Raw genomic sequence first — 19,139 nt, 5'->3', positions numbered from 1 at the left:
ACAAGTAAAGAAAACATCATTGTACTTTAATTATGAGTAAATTGTTTTCGGTGGTCGAGCAATTCCAGTCTGCAAGAGTAGGACTTCCGAGCCCTTTTCAATAAAAGAAACAAAATGTTTATGACTATGTCATGGCCTTGACGTACCATTCATAAATAACCAATTAATACTTTAATAAGTAATTGAAGTAAGGAAATATCATTGTACTTTAATTACGAGTAAACTGCTGTTTTCGTTTTTGAAAGGTGAACAATTTTTTTTTCTTTTTTAACTCTCACTTTAATTGGATAATTATTTCTAAAAAATTCAGTCACATCTTCAATTTAAAAATAGGAAAAGTTAACTAAAAAATAAATTGGCAAAGACGTATCTCCTTTGACTTTAATCCTTGAATTTTTTTTAGTGCAAATTAGTGACAACTATTAAAAGTTCGCATGTATGTAACCTTTAATTTGAAAGAACATACATAATCAATCCCAAGGAAAAAAAATTATAGAGGGCAATGGATTGTGCCACTTTTATGAAAAATAAAAAAATAATGGAAAGAATGTACTACTTTTGATCCTAATTATAAGACATTATCTGTAATTTACAAACGAGGTTTTGTAATTAAGACCGGAAGCAGTATTAAGGAATTAAAACATTAAATTTATAGCTTTGATGTCGAAGTACGAGGCTGAAAAAACGCGGGTCACAAAGGAAACATATGGAAAAGCTTTCCGGACTTTTAGTAGGCGGGACAAAAATATGAAGGAACTCTCACTGGATCCAATTTTCAATTGTTAATTTAATTTGAGAACTTTCCAAATAACCAACGGCACGGTATCACAATAACATCATCCAATCTCTTTAGAGAGAGAAGCTGTAAGTTCTATCCTGAAGGATGGATTTCGTTGGATATAATTGTCCCTTGAAAAACCAACTCTTTCAAAAAAGAAAAGAAAAGTATATACATCGAAATATTTTTAATTCTTAAACATATTTGAGAAACAATTAAAAATAAATAAACAAGAAATCAACTATATATATACATATCATGTTTTTGTTTTCTTATATATATATATTATACTAATCATTAATGAATATATAAAAATTAATTTATTTTACACTTTTACTTTATTGTGTTTTTTGAAATTTATGCAGAGTGACCAAATTTTGAATTATCTGCGCGTGGAGAGACGACTGATTGTATCAATAAATTATGAAGTATTACGCAGAAAGAAAAACATAACATGCATAAAAATTAAATCAGAGCAAAATCAAATATGTGGGAGTATTAATCCAGCGACGAGGGAAGTCTTTTCTTCTTCTCCATGGTTTTTGGCCGCTTATAAAAATAGCCGAATTATCAACTCGCGCAGTCGCGCGTAAGAAGAGGAAAGAAAAGGAAAGGGAAAAAAATCATGGTAACGTTACCTGGATAAGTGGAACCAATGGAGGGATGCTGGTTGCCCTTATAATAAAATTGGTATTTTTCGAGTCCCAAATAACAGCTCGGATTCTGCCATCGAACACCCACGCAGTCCTCGTCCTTCAGAATATCTTCTATCAGGCCATGTAGACACTCACCACAGAATTGTGGGGACAGATCCGGCGTGCACTCTGCAAGAGCGTATAGCGATTCCCCAGTACTCAAGTTTGCTTCTTTTGTTGTGAATTTCTTGGTACCTGTGGGCCCTGATGTCGCTGCCTCCACCACCGCATCATTCAATGTCTTGTTCGCTTCCTTGCATGTCTTATCTCTTCCATTTCCGATTTGGATGGATCCGTAGCATTCTCTAGCAGTATAGTCACGACACTCGATCGATAGCACGCTGTGAGCAGGCTGTTGTTGGAGGGTGGAGAAGAAAGAGCAGTCGGAATAGCGGAGGAAGCACTGCTCGTACCAGATGATTGCCTCTTTGTTGTAGGGACACATCGAGGCTATTCTATTTGTGGCGTCCTGAACGCAATCTCGACAGACCTGACTGGGAACATCACCTCGGCACATGTACTCTCCATATACGGCGTCGTTCATGCTTGTGCTGCCAACGCTGGTGTTGTAGAATTCAGGAGTGGTGTTAGTGCGGGTGGCCATGGAATAGAAGGAAATTAAAAGAGTGTTAAGGTTGAACTGGTAGGGGCTATTGGAAGTGAAGTTTTTATTCCTTGTGCAGTTGTGGTCATAGTAAGCAGGGATGTCTACTTCAGAAGTAGAAGCGAAATTCAAGAAGGTGAGAAGCAGAAAATAGGATAGCAGTTTCAGAAATGGCATATCCATCTTGTTCGTGAGTGCTCCTAATACACAGGTTAATGTTCAAGTAATCAAAGTGAAGCGAGCTCTCACGGAACGGAAATTAATTTGTATATGATTTCCATATCCCAGAGCAGAAAGCTTTGCCACGGCAAGTCTGTCCTTACCTTATGACACTTTAATTTGCGCCAATGACTGGATAAGAAGAATGATATTGTCCACAAAAACAAAGAGCAATAAGACGAAAGAGAACCATAACGCATCCATCTTTACAAATCAAGTAAAATTGATCGTCACAAATTTCTTCGTTATTGTAGGAGCGACCTCCTGTAACCTAAACAACAAACGCTTAAGCAATTGAAAAAAAAATTAATAAATTAAAATTAAAGATCAACGAGAGAGATGGAGCTAAGAACATATCCAAATATAAAATAATCAGATTTAAGCTACATATTATGGCAATAAAGCTAATAAGTAATAAAAACTCAAGGATTATAGATAAAGCCGTTGCCTTATCTCAGTCGACCACCAGTAATACACGCTCACCGTTAACAGTTATCAAGTCTATTCTTATGGTTTGCCACAAAATTTTCTTACTCTTCTTTATTAGTCTCCACTGACGCCACTTTTTCCCTCCACCAAATTCTTCAGATGCCCAAAGTAAATGAAGTTAAACTTATACCTTTCTGACTCCTTTTTGAAAACTATAAAAAATCATTAGACACATCCTTTTCTCGAATATATAAATTAACGTGCAGTTAAATCATTAATCAATATGTCAATCTCAATTTATATTATAAAAGCTATAATAAATCCACTATATTTTTATGTGATGAATAGTAAAATTCACCTCAAAATTTCACCTGATTATTTAAAAAACACGTTCAGTTTAATTTCAAATAAATAATTTTTTAAAATGTGTTATTCTGGTCATGTCATACCTTGGGTCCCCTGGGGAAGACTTTAGGAAACATTCTTATTTTCCACCACTAACGTGCCTTTTGGATCATCTTTCTGCCTCTATTAAAAGAAGATTCCTTCTTGATGGGGTGTATTTTTCAATTTCCAAAGATTCTATTTTCTCACAGATAATTTTTTTGGCCAAAATTTCCCAATGGATAATTGGAAAAGGCTACGGAGTAAACGAATGGAAAATTCGAAAGCAAAACGTTGACTTGCGTCGTTGTTCATCATCGTCAGTCAACCCCTTCCGTGCCATTGCAAGCGATGACGACCTTTATCCTTGTGCTGACCGGTGACCAGAAAGGTTCAGTCCAACTAAAGTGGGTTGGGTTTGGCCCATAACGGTAATTGACATGAAACCCCTGGGAAAAATCCGGGACCCTTATTTATTACTTTTGGTTTTAAATATAAAAATTAGTTAACAGTTTTAAATATAAAATCTCAATTTTTTTTATCTTTCAAATTTAGACATGAAATCATCATCAAGTCCTGATTTTGTATTTAATTTTTATTTTTCATAATAATGACACCGAAAGATATTTTCAAATTCAGGAGCCAATCATCTTTAATGAGGGATTTTGATTTTGGTTTTTGAAATTTTTTTTACTTTCTCCTTTTTTTAAAGATTCCACTCTATATTTTCTAATTTGGAGGTTAATTGGCTTTTAATTCATACCTTTCATTTTATTATCATTTATTGTAAGAAATTTTTTTTTTATTTGCCACATGTGGCTTTTTAAACTTGGCGTCCAAGAAAGAATCAAAAATTTTTTTTTTACTATTTTTTATTTTTATTTTTGTTTTTGTTTTTGTTTTTTAATTGACCTGGACAAAATAAAGTGTTTACATGTGATTACAGGGGTAGGAACCCGGCTTTCACGGAAGGGGAAGTTCCCGTATGATTTTCATTTTCCAACGTAGAAAGCTTTGTCATGCAGGGGAAGACTTTTCTGTACGTGTGTGAATTTCCAATCCATGAGAAGAATGATATTGTCCACTAAAATAAAGAGCAATTAGCTAGACGGATCATAATCACAATGCACCATCATTTTTAGGACATGCACTCTCAGAGCGCCCCCCCCCCAAAAAAAAGGAAAAAAGAGGGAAAAATATCCATCACAAACCGAATAAAATTAAGAGGCAAATTTAAAACAATCAATTTCTTATCATACACGTGTTTTGGAGAGAGAATTTCATTCGAAGACTACTGTAGGGAGAAATTTTCAGTAAAGAATAACAATTTTGAAATACATCTCTGCAGTATCAAGGGGTTAAATCGAACTTAAGTTTTGTTGATTAATTATCAAAATTCCCTTGACCTTTTTTTTTTTTATGTTCTTTAAAACTGGAAGTATGTTTTTTTTTTCCCCCGGCGAACTGATCATGTGACATTTTCAAAATCGTATATTTCTTAGAATAACCTTTTCTTTTATATTTGCTCATCTCAATTTCATGGACCAGCAAGTCGATCATGTCACGATTGTCACGGTCGTGCGGGAAGACTTTAGAAAGCCTTCTTTTATTTTCCACAACTAACTTTCAATTTTCCGCCATCTCACTTTTAGCTCACGTTCTCACTGGTGTCTCCACGCATTGCACATTTTTCAATCATTGCCAGTCACCACGTGATATTTCAGACCGTTTAGATGAGTGCTCAGAGCTAATTCTAGACCGTTCAGATGAGTTAAAAAATAGAAGGACTAAATTTTTTTATATTAAAAAAGTGATATTTCAGTTATTCCTAATTTTTATTAAAAAAAATTGTAGGAGGGAATGTAAGAGGTTCAATTTTAATTAAGGGTAATTTAATGTTTCAAATTTATATTTTCATTTTTGATCTTTTTAAATAATTATAATTTTTATTATCTTCTCTCATAAAAATCATTCTCTTTCATTCTAATTTCTCCTTTATTCTTCAACTGAAAAATTGAAAAATTTACCAGAAACCGTTGGAACATTTAAGGAAGCAAATGTTTAACTCTCTAAAACTCAGAGTACATGATGCTCCTCTGGTGATGTTTATAGGGTAAAAAAGTTTCTTTCCTCAATAGAAGCACACTACTAAATTTATTATATGAATGTATAGTTTTATCTCTAATTTATATTTTTTAAAGAATAATTAATGAGGTTGGTGATTTTTTCCAATGAAAAATATTGAAAATACCTGATAAATATAATTAAATGAGTTTGTTCCTATTTTACTCTTTTATACAATCAATGACCCAACTTCCGTTTAACGTGGTTAATTTTTAGTACGGGTAGATTTGGAAAGCATTATAATAATACTTTTATATCCTTTAAATGAAGCAATTGCCTTTTTTGCCCTTTTCGCTATGTGCATGTCGAAATCTGGACCGTATTGCAGACTGAAGTAGTAAAGTAAATGTGAGACAAGAAAGTAAAATGCCTTCTTAGAGTTATTTTAAATGAGGAAAAGTAAATCAACATTACAGGCCATCAAGCAATGCGTAAAGAAAAAAAATCTCAAAAAAATACCTCTTAAATTTTAAAATTTTAAATTAATCTTATTTATTATATTTTAATAGAAATTGACTACATTTGAAACGTAAGGCACAATACATTTTTGTAATAATTACTGATTTGATATTTTAAAATTTAAAAAGTATTTTTTAAAGATTTTTCCTATATAATTTGAAACACAAAAACGGGACGGAGTTTGGAAAAACAGGGGATCCACAAATCGGGATTTTGATCAGCTAATAAAATTTGAGGGAAAGTTTCAACTCCCAGCCAGTGTAACTCAGTAACTCCTAAATTTTGTTTTTGAACAAAATTGTGAAACTTCACGTCCCAACACATCTTGATTTTGATTAGTAAATCTGAATGGCCTGGGAAGTTAAAAAAAATTTTCGGAGAGACTTCTAAATTTTTAACTTGAACGAAATCGAACGTTTTTTTTTTTGTACTAATAAAATTCCTGTATGGTTCGCAACCGTCAATGCGGCATCACATTACATCAAAGAACTGCTGTAGGTTATGCCAATTTGGTTGTTATGCATTTGTCTGTTTCACGAGTCATCGTTGCGTCAGTATGGGTAGTCTTCTACTTCCTTTCCTATCTTTAATATAAAACCTCATTTGATTTTTATTTTGGTCTTAAATATAAAACTCCAATCCACTTTGTCTATCATGTTTATGTACTACCTCCGGTCCTTAATATAATACCCTATTTGACTTTTTGTTTGGTCCTAATTATAAGACCCCAATCCATTTTGTCTCTCATATTTATGTATTTTTTTTCAAGACAGTCCTTCTAATAATGATAATTCTAACCAATACACTTAATTAGCAAGGATATTTTAGGAATGACAACACTTATTTATTACAAATAACTAACTTAACTTGCTTCCTTAATCTCCTCAAATAAGTCAACTGGATCTTATAATTAGGACCGGAGGTAGGTAGTATTTTTTCCAAGGTAGTCCTTCTAACAATAGTAGTTTTAGCTAATACACTCGATTATCAAGGATATTTTAGGAAATACAACACATATTTACTACAAATAACTAATTTAACTTATTTTCTTAATCTCTTTAAATTAATGAACTAGCTTTTATAGTCAGAACAAGAGGTATTATTTTGAAGGAATTGATCAATCGTCAATATTATTCACACAAAAATTACCAAAAAGAACATTATTCGAAAATAAAACACGAAGCGTAGGGCATATCAATAAACAGTACTAGCATGTTGTGATTAGGAAGAAAAGATATTAGAGGCATTGGATTCAAGTCTAAATGAATCTGAATCGTTGAGTGAAGTGAACAAGTTCATCCAAATTGGGTTGTTATGCGTACAAGAAAATCCAGAGGTAATGCCTTGTATGGCTACAGTTGTTTCATATCTTAGCAATGATTCAATTCAATTGCCATTTCCACAAGAACCTGCTTTTTTTCTGGAGGGCCAAATGGAGCTTAATACCGACACGAAAGAATCTATTAATGAAATGTCTATAAGTGAATTCTATCCTCGGTAGTACAAGGCTTTTATTGCAACTTGTCCTTGGCCACCGAGGCTCAGTTTGGCACCCAGTCAATTAGAGAAGAAGTATTTTTATGTTACTGCACCAAAATGATCCTTAAATATAAGGAGCAAGGGTTAAATTAGCTGGAGCGAGAAAATGCAGATCTCCTTTGTTCGATGGCTGTGGCGGAACTGAGATGTTATAAGAAACATCATACATCATCTTAAATATATCAGTAATGGAAAATATAGTATTGCATAATACTAATGTCAAGATTACCATATATGTTGAATCTCCTCATAATCCTGCCTCAGATGCACGCAGAAGATTATTTTAATTTTGAACCATGTTATATAAGCTAATTAATAATGGAAGGGAGATGATTATAACAGCAAGTTTTGCTTTGTTACAGCCCTGTGATCGATAGAGGGATGAAAAATTGTTAGAGATATTGGGTTCAAGGGTAAATAATGAATTCAGATCATGTAATGAAGTGATTTAAGTGCATCCATTCGCATCAGGGTTGTTTTTTATTCAATATAAGATCCAAATGCAAAGCCTTTGCGCACGGCTGCAATTGTTTTACCTATATATATATATATATATATATTCCAGCAATGATTCAATTCAGTTTTCACTTCCAGAGAAGCATGCTTTTTGGGGCATTGTGGAATATACGGGGCTCACCAATTGATTTGGAAGACGAATCATGCTCTGGAATGAGGTGTCGTTGAGTGAATTTTATTCTCACTAGGACAAGGCTTTTATTTCTTCTTTTTCTTAAACACCGATGCTCTGGTTGGTATCCACAAGACTGAGGTATTGCATAAATATAAAGATAGAGCCTCTTATAATGGACGGAAGACGAAGAGGAAAGGGGCCAATAAAGACAAAACCGAATTTGAAATAATCAAATTGTTATTGCACACGTGTTTTAAAAATAAGATCATGCTTATGCAATGAGAAAATAAAGGCAAAAGTTGAAGGCTCCTATGATATATCTAGCGAGGAGACATTATACTCTCCGACATTTCGTTGATGGAATATTGACTATGGTTGCCAAGTAGAGCCTCCATTGCTCTACTGGTTGCCGCTGGTTCCATTTGACTACGGATGAAGAATGCTGGTTCTTGAGGAACTGGCAATTGCATTGAATCATTACTCAGATATTGAACAACTTTATTCATGGAAGGCCTTGCTCCTGGATTTCTCTGGACACACAACAAGCTGATATGGACGCATTTGATTATTTCACCATGTGACCCAGCTTCTGTTAGATTCGAATCCAATATCTCTATCAATCTTTCATCCCTCCAATGCTTCCAAGCATACCACGTTCATTTAAATAGGGCTCTGCTACTAATTTGATTATAGAATATTGTTATCATAGGCTCCAATTATAATAATGACAGTTATGACAGGGTTGATCGTTTAAGAAATATTAAAAGTTTACTATGCTTACATCCCTTAAAAGTCTGCCAGTGTATTGAGATTCTCATGAGATTCACATTGAGAATGTATATTCCTTTCACTTATAATTTTTAAAACAATGACTTCAAAACTGTAAACATATGATTTCTTAGAAAATAGTCCAAACTTGATGTATTCTGAAGACATGTGGCCCCTACAATAGATATATAAAATCACACATAAATATGTCAATATATGATGGAATCTTAGAACCAAGTAATTTGAATTGAACTATATGCTGATGCTGTACCAATATTTAAATGCTCCCACGATTTGACGAGCGGAGATTGCCGGAGATGTCTGGGGGATATGATGGCGGATATTCCATCCGTTGTGTTGCCTTGGGAGAGACGGCGAAATGGTTCTGTATCCACGCTGCAGTCTCATGTTTGGGTTGCGACTCTTTTACAGAGAGGTTGAGGTTGTTCACGCGCGTTCGCCTGAGCGTGTCTCACATGATTCTGTTCCTGTTGATGGCGGTAAAGAGGGCTCAGCGCCAGAAGGTAAAGTTCTCTTCTAAATGGCTAATTATTCATTTTATACGTCGCCGATTTTCAGGGGGGAAAAAATTTATACGTCACCGATTTTGAGATATATGTTACTACTAGTTTTTAATTTTTTGACCAGCACTACTGGTTTTTAATGAAACCTTAATGTGGGTCAAGTTCACAATTTTGTCACATGCCCAACGAATGAAGGCTGTCTGGCTCAAATGACTTTATGATAGGCCTTATTTTTGTGGGCCAACTTCGTCCATTTTGATGGCATTAGAATGCAAATAAATTATTTTTTAGATAATAAAAAATAAATTATTTCATTGTACCTTAAGAGAAAAATTGGTGGAAAAAAGACAACATTCACCTATTACTACCTCCTCTACTCTTTAATACAAAAGTTCGTTTGACATTTATTTTTATTCTAAATATATGACCTCAACCTATTTTGTCTTTTAATTTATCTAACTTTTCTCAAGGTAGTTCTTATAATAATGGTAATTCTAGTCAATACATTTAATTAGCAAGGATATTTTAGGAAAGACAACTCATATTTATTACAAATAACTAGCTTAACTAATTTTCTTAATCTATTTAAATTAATCAACTAGCTCGATCGGAAATAGTATTATCAATGTTATAGCAAATATTTTGTTGCACAGGAGGCAAAAAAGTCAGGTCACGGATCATTATCGCGGTGGTCATCCCAGTCGTTATTACAGTCCTGCTGTCCTATTTCGTCATCTATTTGCTACGAATGAAGGCAAGGAGGTGATATGCCATTCTCAAAGAAAACTGTACGTTTTGTGAAACAGAAAATAGAAAATCAAACCAACCATGCTCTCCCTATATATATATATATATATATTATGCCTAGAATGGATATGCTTCTTTGAAAAGTACATATATAAACTGAATGTACTACCCTGGAGTTACTGCAATTCGATTTCGCTACAATTGAAGCTGCAACAAACAGGTCTTCAGTTCAGAACAGGATAGGTCAAGGAGGATTTGGAGAAGTTTACAAGGTGAGAAATTATTTTATGTCCATAATGCAAGTGTTAACATCTTTTCAACAGTTATATATCTATAGTACCCAATACTAATGACTAATCCATATTTGATTATAGTTGCAAATGCTAATTTTCACTTATGCATGGTCTTAGGGTACTCTTTCTAATGGACAGAAAATTGCTGTGAAGAGACTCTTCACGAGCTCTGAGCAAGGCACCCTGGAATTTAAGAATGAGATTTTACTAATAGCTAAACTTCAACATAGAAATCTAGTGACATTGTTGGGATTTTGGTTATAAGAGCATGAGAAGATACTTGTTTACGAATTTGCACCCAATAAAAGCCTCGACTACTTTCTCTTTGGATTGGCATTTACGTCTGCTCTCAAGTTTTATTTATTTTTATTTTTCACCGACACATTTACTGTTGAAGTCTAACACCTTTATCTTGTTATTATTGATATATATTTACAGATTCTCAAGATCAACTCTTGTTAAATTTGTCCAAGTGCTTTAAAATCATTGAAGGCATTGTTCGAGCAATTCTTTATCTTCATGAGCATTCACATCTTAAAATTATACATCATGATCTTAAGCCTAGCAATATTTTATTAGATGAAAACATGAATCCAAAGCTTTCTGATTTTGGAATGGCAAGAATGGTGATGATAGATCAAGAACAAGAAAGAACAAGGAGGATAGTTGGGACATAGTGAGTTAGTGAATGCTGAATCCCTTACCCCACTTCATTACTTTGTTCTTCTATTTGTTCCGACATGTAAAATGTTGTTTCTCATTGGCTTATATTGGCCGGATATTTTTCTTTTCTGCGGCGGCCTCCTGAGTATGTAAATTTCAGAAAAACTGGATATCTTTAGTTTTGGAGTTATAATGTTGGAGATTATAGGTGGGCGGAAAAATTATTGTTCTTATGAATTACCCAGCATTAATGACCTCTTAACTTACGTTAGTTGTTACTTGCTATGACTTGTAACTTTGAAACATATCACTTGATGAATTGTACGTATTCATTTTTGTCAAATTTCAATAGATAAATGTTGATATAAATAAGCTGAAGCAGTGTGATGCCATCGTGCCTCAATAATTATATCATCGCCTGATGCATAGAAAGTTATAAGAAGAAACGGCAAATATCAATTGACATATGTGTACTGTGAAAATTTTGCAGGCTTGGAACCAGTGGAGGGGAGGTGAGACGCCATTAGAAATGATGGATCCGAAGTTGAAAGAATGTTGTTGTGAAACAGAAGTGATAAAGTGCATCCAGATTGGATTATTGTGTGTGCTCAAGAGAAAGCAGAGGATACGCCTCCCATGTCAAGAGTTGTTCCATATTTAAGTAATCTTTGTGTGGAATTACCATTTCCTCGCAAACCCGCATTTTATGTCCATGGTAGGATGGACCCAAATTCGGGTCATCATTCTGCTTCTGCCAACAATTCCATTCCATCTTCTGTCAATGAAATATCTATGACACCATCTTTTCCTCGTTAGCATATATGAAGCCTTATACTTCGGAATCATTGTCAAATTTCCTTCTTACTCCCTTTTTTGGCCAAAAAGACAGAATATTCTGGGTCGATCTTCAAGTTTTGGATCGCAAAAGGATATGAACTTTTAAAAAAAAAAGCACTAATTAATGACGTAGATGTTATCTGTTTGTGAATATATATTCTTGCTGTACATTTTACTTTATTATTTAAATGCTAAAATTAATGTATAATTATTACAGTATTTTCATATGTTCTTTTTTAAACTGTGTCTTTTCCCCCACCAAAACAAAAAAGTAGTTATGGCCTTATGGGAAATGGTAATCCTGATTCCTAACAAAAATAAAATGACTTAGATCTTAAAGGAGGTTTAAGCAACTTTGGGTCCCCAAGAATTTATGTCTTGTTGATAAAGCCCAACTATATAGAACCACAAGAATGAGCCCGTTTTGAAAAACCCTACGGCCCAGCCTGGAAACCTACAACATTAGAAAGAGAGGAACCATTATGGCTTTAGCGATGCCTATCACATTATGACAGCATCATCACTATTACGCACCAGCCTAATAATCTCAATATTATGACTGCACATATCATTATCTGTTATTGAAAACAACACCTTCATTTAATTTTTTTTGGAAAAAAAATGAGGATGGACTATAATTTCATGTTACATTATTTCAATTTTTAGAGCATTCTTCTCGAAAGAATTTTTAAGTCAACTGCGGTCTATGTACGCTTTAATAATGTCGTGTAGATGACGAGTCTTGGAGTCTTCTCTTCGGATGATACCTTAGGATGTGTCACTAACTACTCCTCCGATCCTAATTATAAGACCCAATTGACTTATTTAAAGAAATATAATTACGGAAGTAAGTTAAGTTGGTTATTTATAATAAATAAGTGTTGTCATTCCTAAAATATTCTTGCTAATTAAGTATATTGGCTAAAACTATCATTATTAGAAGGATTATCTTGAAAAAAAATACATAAATATAAGAGACAAAATGGATTGGGGTCTTATAATTAGGACCAAATAAAAAGTCACATAGGGTCTTATAATAAGAACCGGAGGAGTAATTAATATTGCTCATTATATATGTCATTGAAAACAACATTTTTCATTTTAATTTTATTTCTCAAAATGAAAAACTTGAGGATGGACCATCGGATCAAGTTGGATAGGCTTTGGAGCATTCGCGGAAGACTTTTAAGGTCAATTGCGGTGTATCTACGCTTTAATTAATGAATTCATGCAGATAACAAATTTTGGAGCCTTCTTTTTGGATAACACCTAATTAGGATGTGCCATTAACTAATATTCAAAACAACATTTTCTTTTAGTTTCCCAAAATAAAAAAAATTAACGATGGACTATATAATTCCGCACTAGCTATATTATTTCATTTGCTGGTCAAGCTGAATTGGCTTTGGAGCATTCTCAAAAGATTTTTGAGGTCAACTGCTGTGTATGTACGCTTTAATTAAGAAAGTTGTGTGATAAATAGTTGGGAAAATAAGAATTTTTCTACATTTTAAAAATTATCAGATGAAAATGAACACATATTAATGTAACTATTTCAATATTATGAATGAATATTGGGTATTATGTTTGGAAAGTCAACCAAAAAAAGAGGCTATCATTAAAAGATAGAGAATAGAATGAATTACATCTTTATAATATGAATTAATTAAACACGTACGAAGACAATATCAATTTGTAATAAATCATTAATGAAATGGTAAAAACTGGGTATGATAGGATGGTTTTCTTGTTTTTTTCTATGACATAATATAATATAATGTATAAACAGTTAAAGGAAAAATAACTAGGTGAAAAATATCGCTTTTGGTTTATTACGAGTGTCTGTTGAAATAAAAGTTTTGAATGGAAACATTTTATTTAGTCAAAAAAGAATAGAAACATTTAAAATCAATTAATAAATTGTGGGGGATTGTAAAGCATTACGATTTATGATGTCTAGGTATCTTGTTGGCATCATCGTTAAAATAAAGCGATGGATATTTTAAGAATAAAATACATATATTTTCCTCTTATTTTGTTTTAATTATAGAAAATTTTTCACATAAAAGAATATTAAAAATTTAATAATTTATTTAATTTGCATGATTATTTTTAGTAAGCATGGCATGCCGAAAATATCTAACAAATTTCATAATTATCAGTTTTTCACGACTGTCGCATTTTTCTTCGGTCTCCCTATCTCAATTAATAGCCTGTTCACGTCGTGAAGTCATTGTATGACTTACTATGATGTGCAAGGACTTATTCGGCAGAAACTGGGAAATTTGGTTAAAAGTGTTAAATAGCTCAGACATTTAAGAAAAGGACATGGTGACTTGCTAAATATGAAAAAAAAAATTGTAAAATTATACAAAAATTGCAGATTCTAAATTTAGTCTTCTTTTTTAATTCTGGCTTGCAGTGTAATTTCACAATTCTTTATGTTAGATTTGTATTAACTTTCTTGAGAAGTCCTATAATAAAATCCATCCCTATAAATCTATAATATCATTTGGATCGGCAGAATGACACGAGCAAGTGATGTTGCTGGTTCAAAAAAAAAAAAAAAAAGATGTTGGCGGTATTTTATTGATCTTTGGGAGTATTAATTAAAAAATTTCTCTTTGTGTGCTTGGCTGAAATTGATAGATATAGATGATCTTTCTTGATCTCAAGTTAAAACACAAACTGTAGAAAATTTTGGAACACTCATTTTTCCTACCGAGATGATGGAAAAAATCCTGACAAGCTTGACTTGACCATTGAGTTGGGTCAACCTTGCCTGTATCATCGTCGGTTAAACTGATCCCCTTTCGCTGCCATTACGATGCCCCCGTTCCTCCGGCGGCCCACTTGCCATCAAAATTTACTTCATCACAAAATTTAACTCAAACTAGAAAGCATTATCCTCATCTCAAACGCCATCAATAACATACCCTTCACCCCTAATTGCCATGACCTTCAACATTATAATTTTGTCACTCTTCTTCTTCATCGGCTTCCTCCTCAATTCTTCTTCTGCTCAATTCATAGGTCGTAATGAGTTTTACGCTCACTGCTCCACCCGCAGTAATTTCACTGCCAATAGTACCTTCGACTCTAACCTCCAAACTCTATTTTCTTCCTTCACTTCCAACAAAACCGCCAACCTCGACTTCTACAACACCACCGTTGGCCACGGCAGCGAGACCATATACGGCCTCTTCATGTGCCGGGGTGACGTCAACCAAGACATATGCCGCCAGTGCGTAGCTGACTCAACCCTAGATATAGGTTCCGTATGCCGATTTTCGAAGGAGGCCGTAGACTGGCGCCATCCGTGCTTGGTTCGCTATTCCGATCGCAACTTCTTCTCCACCGTCACTACAATGCCTACACTCCGATTGTTGAACCCTGCCAATTTCTCGAATCAGGCAGGATTCATGAACGTATTGACGTTTATTATGAACCAGTCGGCGGATGAGGCTTCCAAGTCTGCTGAGATGAAGAAGTTTAAGACGAATGCGGTGGCGGTACAGTTTCAAACTCTGTACGTTCTGGTTCAGTGCACGCCTGACCTTTCGTCGGCCGATTGCAGAAGGTGTCTGAGCGGAGTGATTGGGCACTTTAGATGGTGTTGTGATGGGAAGATCGGAGGAAAAGTGCTATATCCAAGCTGCCTCGCTCATTATGAGTTGTATCCGTTCTTTAATTCTTCAACGCCTCTTCTGCCAGTAACGCTGCCGCCTCCTCCGGCTCTACTTTCTCCTCCAAATCCTGGTAAGCTTCATAATTATATGCTTTGCTGATTTCTTTTTTCTAATTAAGTAAATTACAGTAAATCTATTCATGAAAATATTAATTATATATGCTGATTTTGGGACCAAAATAGTTACTCTTCCGGTCCTTAATATATGACCCAATTCTTGAGTTGGTCTTGGTTCTAAATATAATACCCATTTATCATATTTATCAATTTTCTCTAAATTACCCCTATAGATACTCCCTCAACCATAATCAAATAAAAGAAGGGAGGGGGTATTAAAAAAGATGATTATGGTATTTTAGGAAAAATGTGTCACTTTTCTTATTATTAACTAACTTACCTAACTTCCTTAATCTAATCAAATTAGTTAAATAGGTCTTATATTAAAGATTAGAGGAGTATTTTAAAACAGGACATTAAAGCAGAGCAACCGTGAGTCCGCATTAGATGCTCATCGAATCCATGAGCTCCTGGCGCTGAGTGGTCAAACGGTGTCGCATCATCGACACAGTGAAACGCTGAAGGGATTTGGATTTCCCTCTCCATCCGCGAGAAAATTGATGCCCCTACCTTTTCTTTTCTTTTCTTTTTCAAGCCACTCACTTTTTTCATTTAAAAATCTTTATGATTAAATAATTCAAACATAGCAATTATTTTTTAAAATTAACACATATATACTACGTGTACTATAAAATTATATTTAGATTAAAATTAAACCTTTTACAATATCTTACAAAAAATATTTATTTATCTCAGGCAGGGCCAAACGAGCAGGACAGGGTACCCCGTCCGCGGTCCAACCCTGCCCGTTATCAGCCCTGTCCAAAAAGTATCCTTTTTTTTGTTTCAATTTTCGGGTTGGGCTGGACTTTTTTTTTTTCTGAGCTCGGGCGGGCGCACTAGGCGAATGGCTTCATGAACACCCCTATTTCCTCCCTCCTATCCAGTTTTCATTTCAATCATAAGATTGATTAAAATTTAAACAGTTCAAATTTCATATTTTATAAAATTATTAATAAACTATTATTTTTTTAAAAATACATATATAAAGTTAAAATACTAAATTTTAGTCATGATAACTTAAAATATTTAATGAAATTATTTTATGAAATATAACATATAGATCATTTTAATTTTAATTTGAAGAGTTGAGATGGGATGGAGGTGGACGGAAATCCACTCCCCATCTTACAGGATATAGTCATCTGTTATATGACGTCATTACATTGAGACGTGGGAGTCGATGTTTACCGTGCAGGAAAAGCGAAAGGTCAGTCAACAAGGACTATTGTGATAGTTGTGGTTGCTTCTGTTGGTGTTTTGGGGATATTTATTCGTCTCGCCTGCTATCTCTTAAATAGTCTAATAAAGAAGAGACGCAACGCCGTTCTCAGACAAAAATACTGTGAGTAATTTTCATTCTCAGACAAATTTTAACTAATTCATATGATTTGGCTTGTCCAACTTGTTGTGGCGATGCTTTTATTAGCTTTAGTGTATCCTTTAATATTTTGTATTTGTGTAGTTGGAAATGAAAGCAACAACTTAGAACCTTTGCAATTTAGTTTGGTCACTATTGAAGCTGCAACAAATAATTTTTCAGATGAGAAGTGTTTATTAGGACGAGGTGGATTTGGAAGAGTTTACAAGGTACTACCTCCGGTCCTTAATATAAGACTCTGTTTGACTTTTATTTTGGTCCTAACTATAAGACCTCAATCCACTTTGTCTCTCATATTTATTTAATTTTTTTCCAAGATAATCCTTCTAATAATTATAGTTCTAGTTAATACATTTGATTAGCAAGGATATTTTAGGAAAGATAACACCTATTTAGGACAAATAACTAACTCAACTTACTTCTTTAATCTCCTCAAATTGGTCAGTTAGTTCTTATAATTAGGACCGAAGGTAGTAACATCAATATAAATGTTAATAGAGACAGGCAAACACATGCATGCGTGTTTCTTAATTTTTAATCCAATCATCTATGATTTCAGGGCATTCTTTCAAACGGCCAAGAAATAGCTGTCAAGAGACTTTCAAAATGTTCAGGTCAAGGCGCAGAAGAATTCAAGAACGAGATTTTATTAATTGCCAAACTCCAGCACAGAAATTTGGTAGCTTTGCTTGGATATTGCATAGAAGAACAAGAGAAAATTCTTATCTATGAATATGTTCCGAACAGAAGCCTTGATTACTTTCTATTTGGTTTGACTCTTCTCAACCCACTTTAGCTATTAATTGAAATTCATAGTACATATGTTACATGCAAGTTATTAATTATCTGTTTCATGCTATTTGGTGTATGTTAAGAGTTGTAATTGTCCATACCTAGATTATCTTTATTTTGTCTCTATAGTCACTTACAACAAATTTATGTACAGGTTCCACAGAAGGAAAAGTATTAAGTTGGATGGAGCGTTGTAAAATTATTGGAGGAGTAGCTCGAGGAATTCTTTATCTCCATGATTATTCCCGTCTTAAAATTATACATCGTGATTTAAAGCCAAGCAATATTTTATTAGATGATGAAATGAATCCAAAAATTTCTGATTTTGGATTGGCTAAAATGGTTGCCATCAACTCACAAGAGGGAAGTACAAATAGAATTGTTGGAACGTAGTAAGTTTTATGTTTCTCCTTTTAAAGCTTTGCAGCTATCTTGATATGGTTGAATGAAGAGAAATAAGTGTATCTAAGTTGACATCGAAAAGTCTACATCTCAACTATATAATGCCCCCATTACAATGTTCTTACTATTGATATTTTTCTTTTTCAGTAGTTATATGTCTCCAGAATATGCGATGTATGGACAATATTCTGAAAAATCAGATGTTTTTAGTTTTGGAGTTATAATTTTAGAAATCACTACTAGAAAGAAGAACACAAGCCGTCAAAATGAATCACAATATGTTGATGGCCTATTGAGCTATGTAAGTTATGATAATATGTTTCTCTCCTGTTGTTATTTCTCGTGCAATTACTTCAAGATTATTCAAGTTAGAGAAATAATTATTTTAACAATATTCTATAAGTTTATAAAAGGGTGTTAATTAGTGTTACTTAATTGCCATAGGCTTGGAAGCAATGGAAAGAGGAAAAGTTGCTGGAGATATTAGATTTAAATATAAAAGAATTTGCGTCATATAATGAAGTGATCAGATGCATTCATATTGGTTTGTTATGTGTTCAAGAAAATCCAGATTCAAGACCCACAATGGCAACGGTTGTTTCATATCTTAGTAATGATTCCATTCAACTGCCATTGCCACGGGAACCTGCATTCTTTCTGCACGATGGAATGAAGCCCAATACCAGTGGAAGTAAGGAATCAGGCTCCATTGTTGAAGTGTCTATGAGTGAATTCTATCCTCGTTAGTACAATGCTTTATTTATTCTATTTCTTGGACCCCCTGTAAGAGGCAAGCGTTCTTATTTAACTATACAAAAATCGAGATATACAATTATGCTGCACTCGTATTAATATTATTTGATCGTAATGATTTAAGGGACAGATGATATTTTCCAAGCATGACATTAGTTTTTGTAGTGTTATTCTATTGATTTTTTGTTCGGGTTTTACTCTATTCGACACAATAACAAAGATAATGGAATGTACCAATGATTCTTTGTTGAAGAATGTTTGGTAGACCTGAATTAAACTCTCTAGAGAATCAGATTTCAGCTAGAAGGCTTG

The 19,139-nt window shown here is 33.8% G+C and overlaps 3 protein-coding genes across 3 annotated transcripts; 2 read left to right on the top strand and 1 right to left on the bottom strand.

The window, feature by feature from the left end:
* Positions 1-16: 16 nt before the first annotated feature.
* On the bottom strand, positions 17-2,391 carry LOC114733030 (cysteine-rich receptor-like protein kinase 10). Its single transcript, XM_028920442.1, has 2 exons — positions 1,417-2,391; positions 17-93 (listed from the first exon to the last, which is right to left on the bottom strand). The coding sequence occupies exons 1-2, from the start codon at positions 2,258-2,260 to the stop codon at positions 17-19; spliced, it is 921 nt and encodes a 306-aa protein (XP_028776275.1). The 5' UTR covers positions 2,261-2,391.
* A 6,618-nt stretch (positions 2,392-9,009) lies between these two features.
* LOC114733029 (cysteine-rich receptor-like protein kinase 7) lies at positions 9,010-11,673 on the top strand. The gene is made up of 4 exons (XM_028920441.1): positions 9,010-9,154; positions 10,109-10,173; positions 10,312-10,439; positions 11,427-11,673. Exons 1-4 carry the CDS (start codon positions 9,010-9,012, stop codon positions 11,671-11,673), a joined length of 585 nt encoding a protein of 194 aa, XP_028776274.1.
* Positions 11,674-14,648: 2,975 nt separating this feature from the next.
* LOC114733028 (putative receptor-like protein kinase At4g00960) lies at positions 14,649-18,821 on the top strand. The gene is made up of 7 exons (XM_028920439.1): positions 14,649-15,453; positions 16,737-16,844; positions 16,965-17,089; positions 17,440-17,650; positions 17,827-18,064; positions 18,222-18,375; positions 18,519-18,821. Exons 1-7 carry the CDS (start codon positions 14,649-14,651, stop codon positions 18,819-18,821), a joined length of 1,944 nt encoding a protein of 647 aa, XP_028776272.1.
* Positions 18,822-19,139: the final 318 nt, after the last annotated feature.

The sequence above is a fragment of the Neltuma alba genome, unplaced genomic scaffold (assembly GCF_004799145.2).
Source record: "Neltuma alba isolate B1F8T4 unplaced genomic scaffold, ASM479914v2 tig00012963_pilon, whole genome shotgun sequence".
Classification (NCBI taxonomy): domain Eukaryota; kingdom Viridiplantae; phylum Streptophyta; class Magnoliopsida; order Fabales; family Fabaceae; genus Neltuma; species Neltuma alba.
This window is presented reverse-complemented; position numbering and strand designations above follow the sequence as displayed.

What these genes read in the sequence shown, in the direction of transcription:
- LOC114733030 (XM_028920442.1), bottom strand. Translation starts at nt 2,260, where the DNA reads ATGGATATGCCATTTCTGAAACTGCTATCCTATTTTCTGCTTCTCACC. An exon ending in CATTGGTTCCACTTATCCAG is followed by an intron (nt 94 to 1,416) that starts GTAACGTTACCA and finishes TTTATTGAAAAG; the next exon opens with GGCTCGGAAGTCCTACTCTT.
- LOC114733029 (XM_028920441.1), top strand. Translation starts at nt 9,010, where the DNA reads ATGGTTCTGTATCCACGCTGCAGTCTCATGTTTGGGTTGCGACTCTTT. An exon ending in GATTTGGAGAAGTTTACAAG is followed by an intron (nt 10,174 to 10,311) that starts GTGAGAAATTAT and finishes GCATGGTCTTAG; the next exon opens with GGTACTCTTTCTAATGGACA. An exon ending in CATAGAAATCTAGTGACATT is followed by an intron (nt 10,440 to 11,426) that starts GTTGGGATTTTG and finishes GTTGTGAAACAG; the next exon opens with AAGTGATAAAGTGCATCCAG.
- LOC114733028 (XM_028920439.1), top strand. Translation starts at nt 14,649, where the DNA reads ATGACCTTCAACATTATAATTTTGTCACTCTTCTTCTTCATCGGCTTC. An exon ending in CGTTCTCAGACAAAAATACT is followed by an intron (nt 16,845 to 16,964) that starts GTGAGTAATTTT and finishes GTATTTGTGTAG; the next exon opens with TTGGAAATGAAAGCAACAAC. An exon ending in GATTTGGAAGAGTTTACAAG is followed by an intron (nt 17,090 to 17,439) that starts GTACTACCTCCG and finishes CTATGATTTCAG; the next exon opens with GGCATTCTTTCAAACGGCCA.